This window comes from Lepisma saccharinum, chromosome 2 (assembly GCF_977018435.1).
Source record: "Lepisma saccharinum chromosome 2, izLepSacc3.1, whole genome shotgun sequence".
Taxonomy (NCBI): Eukaryota; Metazoa; Arthropoda; class Insecta; order Zygentoma; family Lepismatidae; genus Lepisma; species Lepisma saccharinum.
In genome coordinates, this window is record NC_139230.1 from 145400689 (window position 1) to 145418715 (window position 18027).

The following is an 18027-nucleotide window of genomic DNA, read 5'->3' on the forward strand; positions in this document are numbered from 1 at the left end:
CAACTTGCTTGCATTGTGGTGACCAGCAAGTTTTACGGGCACACTGCACGATCATCAACAAAGCTTCTTCCCTCCCTCCTTTACAACCCTCTTACAACACTACAGTAACATTATTGCTCTGCAGTCCACATGTGCACATGAGTGCTCTTCTACAATTAGTAGGTTAAACAGACCTGGATTAAATTATTATAGAACTTACTTTTGAAGATCTTTCAAAATGCATTACTCTAAAATAATATTCTTACCTGACAAGTGTTGTGTATGCAGGGAGTTGTGGTGGGTTTGCTGACAAAATCTTGACAACATACACACTGAAAGCTCTCTGTCACCTTTTCAAGGAATTTCTGCAAATAGAAATATTACCCATTAACTAATTTTACAAAAATTCATACTCATAAAAAAAACTATTGCTAAGGTTAATATTATATTACTTACGAACCTAAAAAAAAGATAGGCATAAAACCTAGGCTCTTCATATTCCCTGGAATTATATTTTTAATTTATATACTCTGTTTCTCATTCAGCATGACAATAGTTAGAAAATAAGAGGTTTTGCACCCTTAAAATGTTCTCTCCAGTGTTAGTATAAAATTTAAAGTCGCAGTTTATCTGAATGCACATTTTCAGATCAGTCTACATTCCAAGTCTTCAAGAAGGAACACATGATGAAGTACAGGTGGTGGACATTGAAACTGAAACATCAGTGATTATAGAACATGTTGCTGGAGGGCTCGCCTGCACCACCTGTTGGTCATGCACAGCATAGTAGGCATTCAAGTCCATAGGCGTGTGTGCCTGCCAATATTAGCTGGACAGCATGTCGAATATTTGGTTTCCCGCAGTAGAATGGGGAACAGTTCCAAAGAGGACAAATTGTTGGTGTTCGAGATGAGTCCATCAGTAACAGAGACTGCGAATATATATAGGGTATCAAGAGCCACAGTATCACGGGTCATGGCAGCATACCAAAATGGAAGATGAACCACATTCAGGAGGAGTCAGGGGAAGCGAAAGCTGTCTGACAGGGACATCAGGGTACTGAAGAGGATTATGTAGAGTGACTAGCCATGTCAGATTATGTTGTTGTATGTATATCTTGGTGTAGCTTGAAAAGGTTCTGGGAAACTGGAACGAAATGTCACAGATAAAATAAAATTATAACCATTAAAAATAACTGTGTTAGATTATTTTGCATCTATAAAAAGTGGTTATGTGAACCTTTACTAAGAACAATATCATATGTATTCAGGATGATGTAGGTAATGCTATTTGTTGTTTTTGCTCTTCACTGCACACCTCCGCATTGTATGTGGTTGCCTCCCCTTCACAGGTTTTCGCTTTTAACTTTTGACTGGGGCATTTCCGGACCAGAGTTCCCTATCTCATTTTGTTGCATTTGTTCCCTTCCATCATCCCTGCAAGTCCACAACATGGTCACAGAAGCACCCTGTACTATTTACATAAAAAGGGTCTGTGTGATTCCTGTGTGTCCAAAAATTCTAATTCTATCCAACTGCAAGGTACACATCATGATTTATTGTAAAGTGTTACATCCTGGTATTCGACTAAAACTATAATAGAACAAACCACACACCACATTTCGCCAACTCAATATTTCTTGTCAGTAGAGCATATTTGACTGCTATGCGGGAGACCCTGATTTAAATCCCTATGGGATGATTTGAGGTGAGAATTTTTCCCTGTCACTTTATCCACCTTTAAATACTTTAGATACAGCAGAATTTATATCAGTTATACTGCAATTAGGGGTAAAATCATCACATATTTGAACTATTGAAAGGTGAGTACCAATAATTTATTTATTCAGTTAAAGTACATTTTATCACCTGTACTATAATGACATTTAACATGCAGACCTAGTTTATAGAACGAAAAATGGTTCTACCCAACCCTGATTTAGAAATATAATAAACCTAAAGTTTCAATTTATTTGTAAACCAATCCAAATTGATTGATTTGTTGTTTTAAGTCCACTTTATGCACAATAAGGCTAATTGGGACTGGACCTACAGTTTCAAGTGGGATCCGAACCACTATGTGCCTCCACCGGGTGTCGAACGCAGACCAATCCAAAAACGTCCCTCCTACCGTCCCTGTTCGATACAAAAATCTTTGCCACTTTGTCCAGCTCAACAGTGTGGAATATGTTCTGGTGATATAGCACAATGCTACGTGGTTAGGTCTTTTCTGTGTCACAGTTGATTGGATGTATGACTTCAATTTAAAGGTAAGCCTTTTGTACAGGATATTAAAATGCTTAAATTGATTTATAAAAAATATTTCTATGTTTTAATTAATTTGTAACAAATATAGAAGACGGGATTGTGTTTTTTCCTTGGTTCACCATTGGGCAAAATATTAGGAAAGGGCAGAGTCCCCGAATCCTCATAAGCCATGATGCCAGTGGTTCAATTAACTACATTTAATGTAACCTCAAAGATTTATAAATCTTTATGAAAAATATAGTAGTTTCATACACAAGCAAGAGTCTTGCTTGTATATTATTTTAAGCAGTAAAGACATTACGATATTTTTCAAACATTTTTCTTATCTAAAAGTTTTAAACTCGAATTTTGACATAATGCTCAGCTGACACAATATGAGCCATACTTATAAACTTTACTGCACTGACAACGCCAGAAGGGAGAGGCACAGAGCAACCCCCTCCCTGGGGTAAACCTACCCCCGACAAGAAAATGATAATTCAATGAATATTTGCCCTCAATATGCAATTTGCACGTGGTGCTTAGACTCCGTCCCTTCCCCAGAAATTTCTACCTCCTCCCGGACCCCAATCACTTTTTTCCTAGGGTTCCTCCATTGTTCACATGCTTTGTTCCTCTTGAGTTCAAAACTTTCTCAGTAATGTTTATAATAATAACTAGTAAAAAATAGGGAATACTTATGAGTACAAAAAATAAAATTTTAGAAAATGGAAACACTCCCATTCTTAAGTCTTCTTCCCAAAATCTTGCACTGTGCCAACAGACAACGAACTGGCACTAAATGCAGTCGAATTTAGGTTATAAAGGAACTCTGTATCTTAAAAGCTCGAAAATTGTTTGACTTGGTGCCATCCCATGACTTGCTGTCTGTCACATTGTTTGCAAAGGACGTTAACAAGTTACATGGATTAAGATAATGCTGCTTTGTTTTCCAAAGCAACTTTATTTTTCTTCCTGGAAAAAAATAAAAGGTAAGATGTGAAAAACACTTGTCATGACATTTATAAATATGTATGGATTCAATGAATTTTGGATTAATGAAAGTTGCATATTTTTAAAGTTTACGAAGAAAAATCCATGCAAAATTCACGTAGAAATCCCGGAGCCAATAATTCATGAATAATTCCCAGAATTCGATTTGATTTGATTTGATTTGATTTAGTTTATTTTACTTCACGTTTTGTGCCTCTTGGCTAATTTGCGAAGATGGGGATGAGTGATGAAATGATGAAATTGATGAATGGACATTTACAAACAACCAAGCCTGACCGGGATTCAAATCCGGGACCCTTGGTGTCGCAGCACGATGTGCTAACCACTCGGCCACAGGGTCGGGCCCCAGAATTCGAGGAATTGTATTAAGTTACACACTCCCATTTATAATAGTTTTTAACAAACTTTTTGCATGATAGTGTGTTAGCTAATAGGAACTTCAATGAGAAAAAGAGAGATGAAAGGGATATTTAAATTCTCAAATACAAAATATATACGAAATGAAATTAAAATAATGAAAAAAACTAGAAACATGAAAAATATTTTGGGGGGAAAAAAGGCATTGCATTTCAAGTCATAGTCAAATTATGAAGCAGATTTTCATACTATCTAAGTGGAAGTATGTGGGATCCTCCAGCTAGGAAAATTTACATAAGCTCCCCTCCATCCATTATATTGCCACAATGTTGAACGATACATCATCCCATCTACTTTCCTCAAGGTTCAAACCTAACTACAGTATTTCCTGTTCAAGCCCAAACATTAACAAAAATATGCATTGTGTCATTTTTCAAACTGGTACATCAGCAAAATAATGTAATGAGATAAGAGTTTGCTTGCAAGCTGGGTCATTGGATGAAATGTTTATCTACAGTCCTGGGAAATTTCCTGATCTCTGCAATTTAAGAGTTGGAACAGGTTACGAGTTCCACTTTTCTGGAAGACATTTCAATTGTAGTAGACAATCAGATGCCACGTGGAATGAACAGAATCATGTGAAGTAGTATATTCCGAGGTGGGCAATTTCAAATATTGAATGAGCAGAAAGTTTGTGGTTGTAATAAATATGAGATCAAGCTGAAATAAAATATTTTAGATGTGTAGTGAAGAACAAAAACAACAAAAAAACATTTATGAGAATTGTCTACAACATCCTGTTAAAAATGACTTATGATGCAAAACTGAATGGAAGAAAGTATTTACCAAAAAACCATGTCCATTAACTTAATATCACTGCTTATAACTGACTGCTCTGTAACGTTACAGAGGAGAAATTGCTTCAAATACATAGATGTTAGTGCAAGCAACCACCTGGCCATGTTTAGAACCATCCTTTGCCACATATCATGGAAAAGACACACTTTAACAAAATGCCACGTATTGTGTAAGGTATTTTAACTCAAATGTCACCGGAACTCATAAGAACTTTATCCCTGTGCTCAAATTTGACTGTGATTTTCCCCAGGTGGAGTAAAACTGGTTCAATTTCAAACCTCGCATAAACTTCTCTTTTCAATTTAAGGATAAAGTGATATTCTATATTCTACTTTTAGGAGTTTTTATGGCCTCCCCAATGGCATAGTGGTAATGTCACCTTGTAATCAAGGTATCCCGGGTTCGATATCTAGTGGAAGCATGTGACACAGTGATGCGTATTCCACTTTAAACTGTAGGTCCAGTCCCAGTTAGCCATTCTGTGCATAATGTGGACATGAAACAACAGCTTATATGAGTTTTGTTTGTGTCATAATAGCACTGATTTATAGTTTAAAACTTGATGGAATATTCGAGAACCTCGCATGATTCTCAGAGTTTCTCTTTCTCTCTCGGAGCTGACTTACAAATTAAGGACTTGGGGTTCTTTCAGGGTGATGACATAAGAAGTTGCAAAGTGTAAAAGTTTCAATTATTGTTCTATAAGTTTTAATTTTGCAGTAAATGAACCAAAATTAGTCACTCTAAACAAGTGAAATGTTAAGTTACCATAACCACACGTTACCATAACTGCAATAGAAAACAGAAGAAATCATGGCCCTCAAACTGTAATATTTAAATTATTAATCAATTACAAAAAGACAATGCTCAAGAAACATATTCATAAGTAGGTTACTTTGTCATGTGACCTCCAGGTAGGTTGCAGCATAGGTATCACCCAGGGAATTTGGAAAGGAAGCGTGTTATAGGGCGTAAGATGTTATAGCGCTCATAAACTTAACTGGACAATCTCAAATTATTGGACTTCCTTAAGGGACAATGAAATTAAAAATAAAGTCAAGTCACAAAAAGCATGTCGACATGCAGGTAAGAGCAAAGTCTACTTTCAAACAAAAAACCGTTACTCGTAGATATATTGAATTACATTAATTTAGGTGATCTCCGTACTCTTCTTATTTGTCTATATTTTCTGAAGTGATGCAAACACTGCATTCGTTATTTTCCCTAATAAGAGAACGAATGGTGTGTGCCTTCTTTCTGTTAAATAAGCACAAGATTTTGTTAAATAACAGGTTACAATTGCTCATTCACAATTCAATTGTGTTTCAATAGTAGATTGATAAATAACAGTCTTTCAATTCTAGCACGCAAACTAACAGTACTTTGTACATCATTATGCCGTGCATCCATTTCGATCTTCAGCCGAGAGATTGGGAGAAGCGTGGCGGGTAGCACTGACGGAGATGCCGACATTTGCGGCCTGTAATGCCCGCTTATTTTTATGGACATATGCAGACATTTATATAAATATTGCAAAACGAGCACTAACCTGTGTTATAAGAGTTGTTCAAAGTGATGTCCACCTACATATGAAATTTTGATACACACGCAAAAGTTCTTCCGTAATTCTTCCAAGTTCTGCCCTTATATTGTCTTTTAGTTCGTCGATGCTATGAGGGTTATTTCGGTAGACTATTTTTTAAGGTTCCCCACAAATAAAAGTCACATATAGTAAGATCTGGCGAATGTGAAGGCCATAAACCTCTAGAAATTATTCTGTCATCAAACACCTCCCTTATAGCATCCAAAGAATCAGCAGCGGTATGGGCTGTGGCCGAATCTTGTTGAAAATACCCATATTGTCTCTCATTATCTGATAACAACTGAAAAAATGGTACGAGTATTTGTGTGCGGTACACCTCTGAATTTATTGCATCTTCAAAAAATATAGGCCCTATTATTCTTTTTGCACTTACAGCACACCACACACCAATTTTTGCTTCATGTAACGGAACTTCGTGTATTATTCGAGGATTTTCAGTTCTCCACTATCTATTGTTCTGTGAACAAACATGACCACCCAAGTGAAACCATGCCTCATCCGAAAAAAAATATTAACTGTGGATCAACAATACCATCTACAATATTCTGCAAAACCCAATTACAGAAATTTACTCTACTTACGTTGTCAGGGAGCCATAATTCTAGCACTATAGAAACTCTGTACGGTTTTAATTTTAGTAGCTTAGTGGCTGTATGTACGTTTATAAGCCTAGTAGAGGAAGCTGCAAGAGTAGGACTCCAAATTAATGAAAAGAAAACTAAATACATGAATATTAATAGAACAAACATGAATAATAATAGATCAATATTAATAAATAATTACTCCTTTGAATGTGTTAGTAATTTTACATACCTTGGATCTATACTTAATGAAAACAATAAAATAGAATTTGAAATAGATGAAAGAATAAAGAAAGGTAATAAGGCCCATTATGCAAATGTATCCCTGTTAAAATCGAAACTTCTGAAACGAAATACAAAAATGAAGATATATCTTACTATGATAAGACCAGTGGTTACATATGCTGCTGAAACCTGGACCCTAACACAGAAAGATAGAAACAAACTAAGTATATTTGAGAGACAAATTTTAAGGAAGATCTTTGGCCCGGTACAGATAGAACATGATATATGGAGAATAAGAAATAATGTGGAACTAGAAAAATTAATCAATGGTGCAGACATTATACGATATATTAAAAGTCAAAGAATTAAATGGTTAGGCCACATACAAAGAATGGATAACATGAGAACTATAAAACGTATACTAGAATGGAAACCTATGGGAAGGCGACCAATTGGAAGACCTAGGATGAGATGGATTGAAGATGTATGCGAAGATTTAAAGATTCTCAAAGTTAGAAATTGGAAAGAAACGGCAAAGAAGAGGAAAGATTGGAATGATTTGTCTGAGATAGCTAAAACCCACAAAGGGCTGTGATGCTAATGGAAGAAGAAGAAGTGGCTGTATGTGCTGATGATTTTGAGACTCCCATCTCCTGTGAAACACGGCGTAGAGATTTGTTTGGAGAACGTTCTAATGCTGCACCAATTTCATCGAGATTTGCTTCGGTAAGAATAGTCGTTTTTGCTTAGGTATTTTAAAATTTAATGATAAAGTTTCTCATAATTTAAGGACAAGATGTCTAACCGTATCTCTATGTGGAGGTGAAACGCCTGGGAATTTCTGTACAAATTGCCTACACACGTCGTACAAATTGCCTACACACGTCTCGACACGAGTCTGTTTTCTTTGTTCTAACGTGAACCTTGCGGCTGGCATTCCAATCGTCTCACTGACACAACACACATACATACTGCAATAACACAGACAAGTAACAGCAAGTAACCAAGAATAACACTCTTGCGCACAGTACGAAATTAACACGCTCCTAGTTTACATCTGCTCTCCACAATATTCACAGCTCGGTCCTCATCTAGTCGCGAAGCAACAAAAAACTCGAGCTCTGAGATTTCAGATTGCAATGAAGCTCACAAAAACAATTGACTTTTAACCCTTAGTACGCCGCGCGGTCTGACGAAAGTAAGCCCAGTGTCGCCGAGGCTTTGAGCGGGAAATTTGAATTCGTATACGTAATGGAGAAAAATCGTAATAACTCTGGCACTATGGGACCAATCTACTTCGGATAACTTTTGTTTTGCAGGCAATACATTGGTGCATGCAACCATGTAAAATTTGGATGCCCCAACCGCGGGGGAGTTACGGGCAGGGGCTGCATGCCCCGAATTTCAATGAAAAAAAACATAAAAATGTGGAGTTTGCCCCCTCTTCTCCAGCTACTTTGGGGAGAAAACCGGAACTTTTGCTTTTTTTCAAAGAATGGACCTTCCGCAACAGAATGAAACTTGATTCATGTTCGTGGGTGCAATACAATTTGAATAATAAGGCAAAACGTAAAACTCTAGCGAATTTTAGCCAATTTGCATATTATTCATAAAATTGTTATAACTGACACTATGGGACCAATCTACTTCGGATAACTTTTGTTTTGCAGGCAGAACATCAGTGCATGCAACCATGTAAAATTTGGATGCCCCAACCGCGGGGGGCTTACGGGCGGGGGCTGCATCCCCCGAATTTCAATGAAAAAATCATAAAAATGTGGAGTTTGCCCCCTCTTCTCCAGCTACTTTGGGGAGAAAACCCGAACTTTTGCTTTTTTTCGTTCACACTTGCATCTTGTGTAGCTACTGTGAATCTATTTCTCCCTTTTGACTCGGCTCTTTGTGGAAATATGTCCGGGAAACGAGGGAAACGATTTTGCATTACGGAAATCGATGAGCTGTTATATGATACGAAGTGTTTATGGTGAGGCCTTTGTTAGTCCTAACAGAGGAGGGAAGGGAGCCTTTGCAATTGTTTGTTTTGTCTATACTTCTGGATAGACGCACGCTTTAGACTCATGCTTCTGGCCTCTGGCTATCGTCAACCTTCATTGCATTTCTAACACCGCCAAACCTCATCCAATCCCCTCTCTCCTTGCCCTACCCCCTCCCCCCCTGCCACTACTTCAGCTGGATCACCAGGTCTAAACATAAAGAAGAATGTGTGCCTGATCAGTACTAAATCACAGCCTTGGAAGCTTGGAGGAAAACAGCATCGTAAATACCAAGCATTTATTGTGTCTGTCAACTGAAGAGGGAACACGTGTTTGGGCTCAATTCCGAGAAAGGAGGGGGGGGATTTGGAATTTTCGAAACGCGATTTCAAAACATGTTCCCAAAACATGTTCCCCAACGAACTGTCAGTGTTTCAACCTCAATATACAAATATAAGTGTGGCAAACCCTCAATAATTGTATCTAAAGGTGTTTGTAACATATGTGTTACAGCGGCTACAAGGGACATACTTTTTTTGTAACATATGTGTTACGGCGGCGAACTAAGGGTTAATGGTTTCGTCTGCAGCGTAATCCTGATACAGTGTTGCACATTCAAAACCTCGAAATGATCCCCATCGACACAAAACTCTTTCAAGGATATAAACTTAAGCAGGACGTTACTGGTCAAAACTATGATTAAAATGTTTATTATCTGTGGCTCTTAACATCGTTTCTAAAGCGTATTTATTTGTGTATATAAGGGCAGAACTTGGATGAATTACAGAACTTTTGCATGTTATAACACAAGTTTTGCAATATTTATATAAATGTCTGCATATGTCCATAAAAATAGGCGGGCATTACAGGCCGCAAATGTCGGCATCTCCCTCAGTGCTGCCCGCCATGCTTCTCCAGATCTCTCAGCTGAAGATCGAAATGGACGCACGGTATAATTCATTAAACGCATGACCGTTTAATTGCATATGCATACATATAGCTTTGGTATCTTTACACAACAAATAAAAAATGGATAACTTATGTACAACTCCGTAATTTCAATTTCAAAAATGTTACTGCCTCTTATACATGCATTGTACTACAATAGAATTTGATCTCATGCATAATTGTCATTTAAGTTACTGTACATTGTAAAAACATAGCTTGGCTCGTATAAGCTATTTAATTAAAGAACCTCATTTATTTCTTGAAATACGACCTTATTGCATGTATTATGTCTTTCTTTAATGATACTGTATTTTCGAAAGTTTACAAGGGATAAAGTGGGCACGTTGTGAAGTTATTGTTGCCTTTTTGTTTCTGGTTGTAGAACATTTGTTATTTTTACAAATTTGCTAAACGATTGTTTCGTTAACAATGATGGAACGAACAAGGTCTTGCTTCTCAACGTTACTTTCAAAGGATGATAACTTGTTTCTGCCTTATTAAATTGATTGCGTTGTGACAAATCATTCTTTGCAAGTGCTGCACTAAAAATTGTGTTGCGTAAAGATTAATTGAATGCAATGTAACTCACGCTGCCGATATCTCGGAGAGAGAATATTCACTGTTCGATACTGTCACTAAAGTTTGCATTAACGTACTTTCACAAATAGAAAAAAAAAGGTTCTAACTCTGGTCACGTAATTTTAAAGATCACTGTTCTGAGATTATCCTGGATTTTGATTGCACTGTTCAGCAAAAACATAGAGGTTCTAACATACCTGTCTATCTGGTGTATTTTGGTATAAACTCATGACAAGCAAACCTGCCATTTTGAGATTGTAATCCACTTAATGTTCCTGCAATACATGTGATTTTGTAAAGAGCAAAATGGCCTCCTTCTTCCTTGTCTTACATTTCGACCAAACAGGTCATGTATGCCAAGCAACTCAATACTGCGGGAAGCCGCAGCAAATATGCAGCAGCTGTTCTCTCTCTTGTCAGCCAGTGAAGAAGCAATGACTTCGGGGTTTGAGATTGGGCAGACAAACGATGCACGAATTTTAGTTACAGAAAGCGCCGTCTGAGGCGGTAACTGTCAAAATAGAAGACAGTGAGAACACAGCCATCTAGTGACGAACAAATGAACTAGATGTGTCGAGAAGCATCACTAGAGCTATGTAGCGGATTTTTGGTAATACGTAGGAGGATGAGAAAATACGCTACAGTCAGTACAATAACAGTTATTATTAAACATATCTCACTGGGAAGTAATATATACATACTTCCAAAAAAAAAAGTCACTAGTTGCAGTCACCAAAACTACTCGATTAATTTTGCACACCATTTTAAAAACTGACAAATTACAGAATCAAATGAAAAAGTTTATTTTTACTGACATTAATGGCCATTTTTCACCCCTGAAATTATTTCACAAATCAAAAAACAAATTCTGGATTATGATACAACACCTGAATTTGTGATTCTGGCAGTAGTGATTCATGGCTTTCAATTAGTTTTGCATTAAAATCCACTACTAACTTCTGTAATGAAAATAAATTTGAATAAAACTTCGGGATCAAGAGTTAAGAATCAGAATGAAAATGTTGCATGTCTATACACAAATTTGACAGAAATAAGGTTAGGGGAAATATTAAGTGATAAAAATGTATGAATGAAACAAATTCTGCAACTTTATTGTGGGGAGGGTTCTTGCTATTCATATCACTAATTTGTAAAACTAGCTCCAAAATATTTACATCTTCAACAATCTGCTACATTTCCTTGGAAATTCTCTACCTACCTGTTTGCCCTCCTTCAGAGTTTCTATGCACTCTGCCCATAGTTTCTTGTTAACATCTTTGTCAATCAATGAAAGGATCTCCTCATCTAATTTGTATGGTGGCAATTTCCTCATTTTTGTAGGTGGTGTTGAATCATTGGCTCCCTTCTTGGTTCTCTTTCGAGATACTTTAGTAGCACTTGATCCTGCCATGGCCTCCTGATTCCCTTCAGGATACTGCAAGGAGAATCAGATTTTGAGATGAGGAATACACAAAGTTAAAAGTTTTTAGTTTCAAAGCATATAATGGAGAGAAAGAAAAATGAGATTAACAAAAGCAGAGCTAATACAAGTATTTTGCAGTTTTGATGCTCATGTACATGTATACAGTGTGTTTCAAAAGTCACGCAACCCAAACTTTGAAAATTGATATCATGAAAACCGTAAGAAATATTTACACCGGGTTTGCTGCATTATAAAGCCTCATCCTTTGAGATATTTTTCAATGCTTGACATTATAAGTTTACTCCATACAAAAAATTAAATAAATTAATAACTGGTGGACGGCAGCTTTAATTTTTTTCCAGAAATGCACTTTTGAGTGAGAAAACTATATAAGAAATTATCGGAGAACCTTAATTAGACGTCTGATGACTGACGCCATGTCAATCTGTCATTTGCAACCAATAATGATCATGTGCAGCATTTGATGGATTTATGATTGGTGATTTTATGGGTTGAGGGGTTGAGGAACAAAGTGTCATTTTTGGGACACATCTCCGAAGCTGGCAACACTAGCAGGTTGAAATTTTGTCACCAGACGCACGCAACACGTGCCTAAGTATTGGCCATACATTCTGTATGTTTCAATTATAAGTCCACAATATTTAATTGTCTTGGCTGATTTAGTCCAAATGTAATACCATATCTGTCCTCTATCTGGATGCTATGAAACATCTGGATTCAAAACATCTAATTTTATCGCAGATCCCATGGTGAAAACATTATTGACCCCCAATTTGGCACTGTAACACTCCAAACATGCACTATATTTTTTAAAAAAATATTGCCGAACTACAGCTTAAGTTTTAATTTTGAAAGAGTCATTTTCTACCAGGGTATCTACCAAAATAACAGAACCAATTTTTCATGACTTTTTCTCGACCTTTCTTTCCTTTTTCTTGACCTTTCTATCCTTTTTCTTGACCTTTCTATCCTTTTTCTTGACTTCCCTCCCTTTTTCTTAACATTTATTTAATCGTAAAGAAAAAAATTAAGTGTTCCCTGTGCTTTGCACCATGTCATGAAGGTGTATAGGGGGTGTCGTTATGGCCCCACACTTTCTTGATCACGGCCGAACGTAGGGGTGATGTGATCAGCACCATGCCCCTGGCTGCCTTTACCCCCCCCCCCAGAGTCTCCTCCAGGTACCCTCTTTATATAATGCAGTGGGGGCCGAAGCCGCTTGAATAGGTGCAAAAAATTCTGGTTCTTCCTCACCGGGGATCGAACCCGGGTCTCTCGCATGATAGTCAGATGCCCTAATGCCGCTACTTAATTAAGAAAATAGATATTTTTATTCAATGAAAAACCTCAACCTAGAGGTCGGTTAAGATGAAAACTGAGTTGTACTTAACAAGAGATTTAGACTTGCTTTAATTTGCATGTAAAAATTAATGCTTCAGACATATCCTGGATGAGGAATTAATATTTTTACAAAACTTCACGCATACAAGAATATAATTATTAAGAAACATAGTGAACAAATCTTAACCACAAATTAAATTTCCAAATATTCAAATTTATCAAATCTCATCACTGGTATATAACAATGTAAATTCATTATATTGTAAAAAAAAATAGCAAAAATTCTTAACCACAAGCATAATTTCTTGACCTTTTTCTCAACTTTCTTGATCTCCCTGTTAATTTCTAGAATTTTTCTAGACATTCTTGGCATTCTTGACTGGTAGACACCTAGATAAATATGTGGTAGTTGTGCAACTTTGCCACCTAAAGAGCATCTTTATGTGCCGCTATGGTTTTCCCACATAAGGAAGCAACAAGTGCTGACACATTGCAAAATTATAAGCTCTGTTGATAAAATGCACTGTGGCTTGTACTACATTAACTATTTGGAGTTTTGTAAGCTCTGCTAAGCATTTCTTACAAGTTTTATTAAACTGTTGACAATTATTCAACCTTACAAGTATTTAAAGCAATAATTTATGAAATATTCTGACCAAGATTTTTTTTTCTGGGGGGGGGGGGGGTAACATGTGGGGATCACTGAGCAGGTCCAAACCAGGTAGAATAAATCAGTGTAATTGTTCAGCTGGATAAATAGGCTTACCATTTTTTTTTTGGGTCCAACACAGGACATATTCGCGATCAACTCGTTACTGCTGAATTTCATGGTATTTTTACAAAAAATACATTGAAATTACTTAAAACCTTAACATTTTATTGGCACATTAAACTATAAATTGTAGAAGAAAAAATATTAACATTATTTTCTAAAATCAATAAATTAATTTTCAAATGTTTAATTGAATAATACATTTTCTGATGTTTAGGAAACCTCTCTGTTCTAGGTAGCATTATCTGTTAGTAGACTCAGTTGTACTTTTCACTAGACATGACTTTCTTCAGAAATGGCTTGTTTGTTTTAATAACATCATAAAATTCACAACATGAAAGTTCTGAATTAATTTTAACATTCAACAGATGTTTAACAGTGGATACAAGAAGTTTAACTTGAATTCCATCCTTTATGCTGAAATATTTTACAACAATTGGAACAAGTTCTACTTCAATTCTGTTTGAACTATCCATCGATAATGTAACATAATTAATGTTTTCTAAAGAATGCAACACATTATCGAAAATAAATGGCGAAATAACATTAACAATTATTGCCTCGGATTTGGTTCTAGCAGATGAAAATGTTGGGTCATATAACTTTTTAACCAGTTTAGGAAGTGCAGTCTGATGTGTTGAAACTGAGTTTGTGTCTAGCAGTGTGATACGAAAATATAGCTTCTTTAGCAGCACACTCCAGATCACTGTTATTCCCATCTTCGGCTTTAAAAAAATCTCTTTATGTTTGCTGAAGCTGTAGCATTAATACCACTCCTATGTTTAACTGTTTTCATGTGGTCTTCAATATCACCTCTTCCTTTATGTGCAAGAGAAAATACTCCATTACAGAGTTTACATTGCACACGTTCACTGTCACTGTCATTACACAGTTACAAGAATTTATATTCCTCCTGCAGGTTAACGTTAAAAACACACTTTATTTAGCCCATTTCCAAATGCAAGACCCTTATAAATAATTATAATTATCAAAAACGTGTAGACGAGTTACTTCACACACTTGCAAGACCAAGACGCTCACGGAAGTATGGAAACGGAAATGCTCGGAAGTCGATATCTCAAAGAAAGAAAAGGTATAATCGATCGATCCTTGCCGGTCATAAAATCACCCCGGACAGCACTAAAAAACCAGGACTGTCTGGGCTAATTCCGGACGTATGGTAAGTCTATGCATAAAGAATGGGAATGATCAGTTACGATAACACTGAGCACACCTATGTGTTTCTTGTCAAACTTTGAGAAAACGATTAATTGCCCAAGAATGATTGAAGCTATAATAAACCTGAATAGACTCTTGTGTTTGTTAAACCTTCTAGCCCATTTTGACAGCCACATGGTCACTTTTTCATGTAAGAAAATGAAGTTAAGATGAAGATGGTGGTTATCTTCTTAGCATGGCCGTGATGTCTCCCAATCACCCAACATCATGTTTCAGGACATTGGTCTGGTATGTGTCAGCTTGTGTATCTTTTATAGGGGTGGTTCCATACTTTTGTCCCACCCTGCATACATAGGAACGTAAATGTTGTAAATATGTGTTGTAGCAGAAAAATTCATGCACTCTATATTCTTTCATAGTCATAAATATAATAATTGTCACTTTGTTGAAAGTTATATTAAATAAAGAAAAGTCTTCAAAATGTGTAATATCAGTGGTTTCTTTTAACTGAACTCACTTTGAAATTTCAGATATTACCATCAATAAGCCATTGAAAATGCACAACTTCTTATTTCATATGATGTTAGAATATACTTAAAGGATTAATGGGAAATCAATATAGAGAGGTTCATTCAAATTCTTGTCTTTGGATAAATGTTAATATCTGTAATTTGATTTTTTCTTTCAGTAAGCAAAAACATGCTTTGCTTAAGTATGATCATTTTTTTGAAATGGTCAGAAAATCACAGAACCCTTCACTCACATTTTAAAAATATCTGCACACTTTGATTGGCATACAGAAAAAGTTTCATGGAACTACAAAGCTTGGATGCTGAATTGTATTTTTGTTCATTAATGTACAGTGGGAAACATTTGTATTCCCAGACAGCAGGGAAGCTTTACCCTCCAGACAGGTAGGATGCTGTCACTAGGTACAAGCCAAGTGGTGTCTGCCATGAACACCTGGCATGCTTGAAATTGCAGCAAAGCTGCAGAACCGGTTTTTGTGTGCTCACAACACTCCTCTAACAGCATTCAAGGAAGGGAATATATATGAAGTAACACATTTGTGATTTCAAGAGGGATGAAGTATTTGTTACTTTCAAAGCACATGTGATTATATATTTAAAAAATAAATATGATTATACAGTGCAGAATGTCAAGGTCATCGCCAGACATTTTTGTGATTCGTGTGGGGGGGGGGGGGCAGCAATCTATAGTAGAAATAATATAGATTTGAATCATTTGATTGAATTGTTGCCCACTTTATGCACAGAATAGATAATCGGAACCCGACCTACAGTTTAAAGTGAAATCCGAACCACTAAATGCCTCCACCGGGAATCGAATCCCAGACCCCTTGATTACAAGTCGATGATGCTGTAACTATGCTATCTGCGATGCCCAAAAATAATAATAATCATCATGATCATCATGGTTATGATTATTACACAATGTCATCATATCAAAGTATAAATTTCCATTGTTAGTGGAAAATCAAAAGTAAATAATACCAGGGAAGATCATCTCCCGTAGCTGGCCCGAAATGGCTGGCGCCCTCCTCACCTGGACCCTAATTAAGTCATCCTGACGTATTAGTTTTCATCTTCCAGATTCTCTTCCAAAGCATTTCTTCATTTTATTGTCAGAAAAGACAATAAAAGTTAGGTTCACAGTCCACCAATACAGAACAAAGAATTACTGAAATTCATATAATCTTAGGTGGAGGGGCAGTGCTTACCGAGACGTAACCTTTTTCTTTTTCAAAACATTGAAATAAATTACCATCACTTCTGTAAAATTAATATGAATACGTGCGCATAATTTTATACTAATCCAAGACTGGATTTACAGTTTAAAGTGAGACCCGAACCACTATGTGTCTCCAGCGACGATGTTACTGCTATGCCACAGAGAGAGGGGGGGGGGGGGTTGCACATGCATTGATTATGAATTACAATGACAAACTAAGGAGCAATTTTTAACTGAAAACATAACTGGTTCAAAATTACTTCTTTACAAATTAGACAAGATGGCACATATAACTAACTAACTCTCTAGCCTTCTTAAACCAGAAGGTTCATGGCTGTAGCAACACAGGCCTTCCATCTGTCCCTATCCTGAACAAGATCTATATACTCTTTTCCATCCCTACCGATAGGCGTAGGTTTGCCCATCTGCTAGGTAGGGGGGGGGGGGGGGGGCTAACTTTATTCATGCTTTTATTCATTACCAAAATCATCACGGACATTCATCTTCGAAGACATTTCATCTCATCCAAAAGAAATGGAATTGTTAAAAGAAATAAATATGCTATTATAGATGGCTGCAAATTTATTAAAGAACACGTTTCATCTTTAGAATAAAGAAGATGTAATTTTAATATGTGATAATAATATTAATGGGTAATCGTGTGTTTATGGTCCTGAGCAAATTATAATGCTGCAAGGCATTTAAAAGCACAATCTATGTAGGTAATGGAATAGTAAAAATTTAAATTTCCTTAATTCTATGCAATGAAACTTCGCATTTTCCTAATGTTACTACAACTGAGAACCACTTTCACCTATTTGTGAAGAAAACTTCAATATACAGGGTGGCTCAATCACTTAACACCCTCAGTACAAGGCCACTCCGGCATGGAATTTGAAATTGGCGATGACCAATCGTTATCTGGCCAAGGGGGAACCACATTGACGCCACCCACATGGTCGGCGGCCATCTTGAATTCAACTTCAGAATTTTAAATGGGAAGGGGGTCGTGCGAATATCAAAATGGGCTAGAATTTCACAAGAAATGCAATGGTGAAGGTTTTTTCGACGTATCTTTAACAAGTAAAAAGTTATGACTGAATTCTTGTACCAATTTGCTCCTTTTCGAGGTGTTAGAAAAATGCCTTAAAATTT

General features: G+C 36.5%; 1 protein-coding gene across 1 annotated transcript in view; it reads right to left on the minus strand.

The window, feature by feature from the left end:
• Nucleotides 1-18027, minus strand: part of LOC145984136 (E3 ubiquitin-protein ligase UHRF1-like) — a 163840-nt gene that overhangs the window by 29389 nt on the left and 116424 nt on the right. Inside the window, exons 11-12 of the mRNA XM_083117578.1 lie at nucleotides 11604-11819; nucleotides 246-344 (exon numbers count right to left, since the gene is read on the minus strand). Coding sequence (XP_082973704.1) covers nucleotides 246-344; nucleotides 11604-11819 — 315 coding nt within the window. The remainder of the gene's footprint in view (nucleotides 1-245; nucleotides 345-11603; nucleotides 11820-18027) is intronic.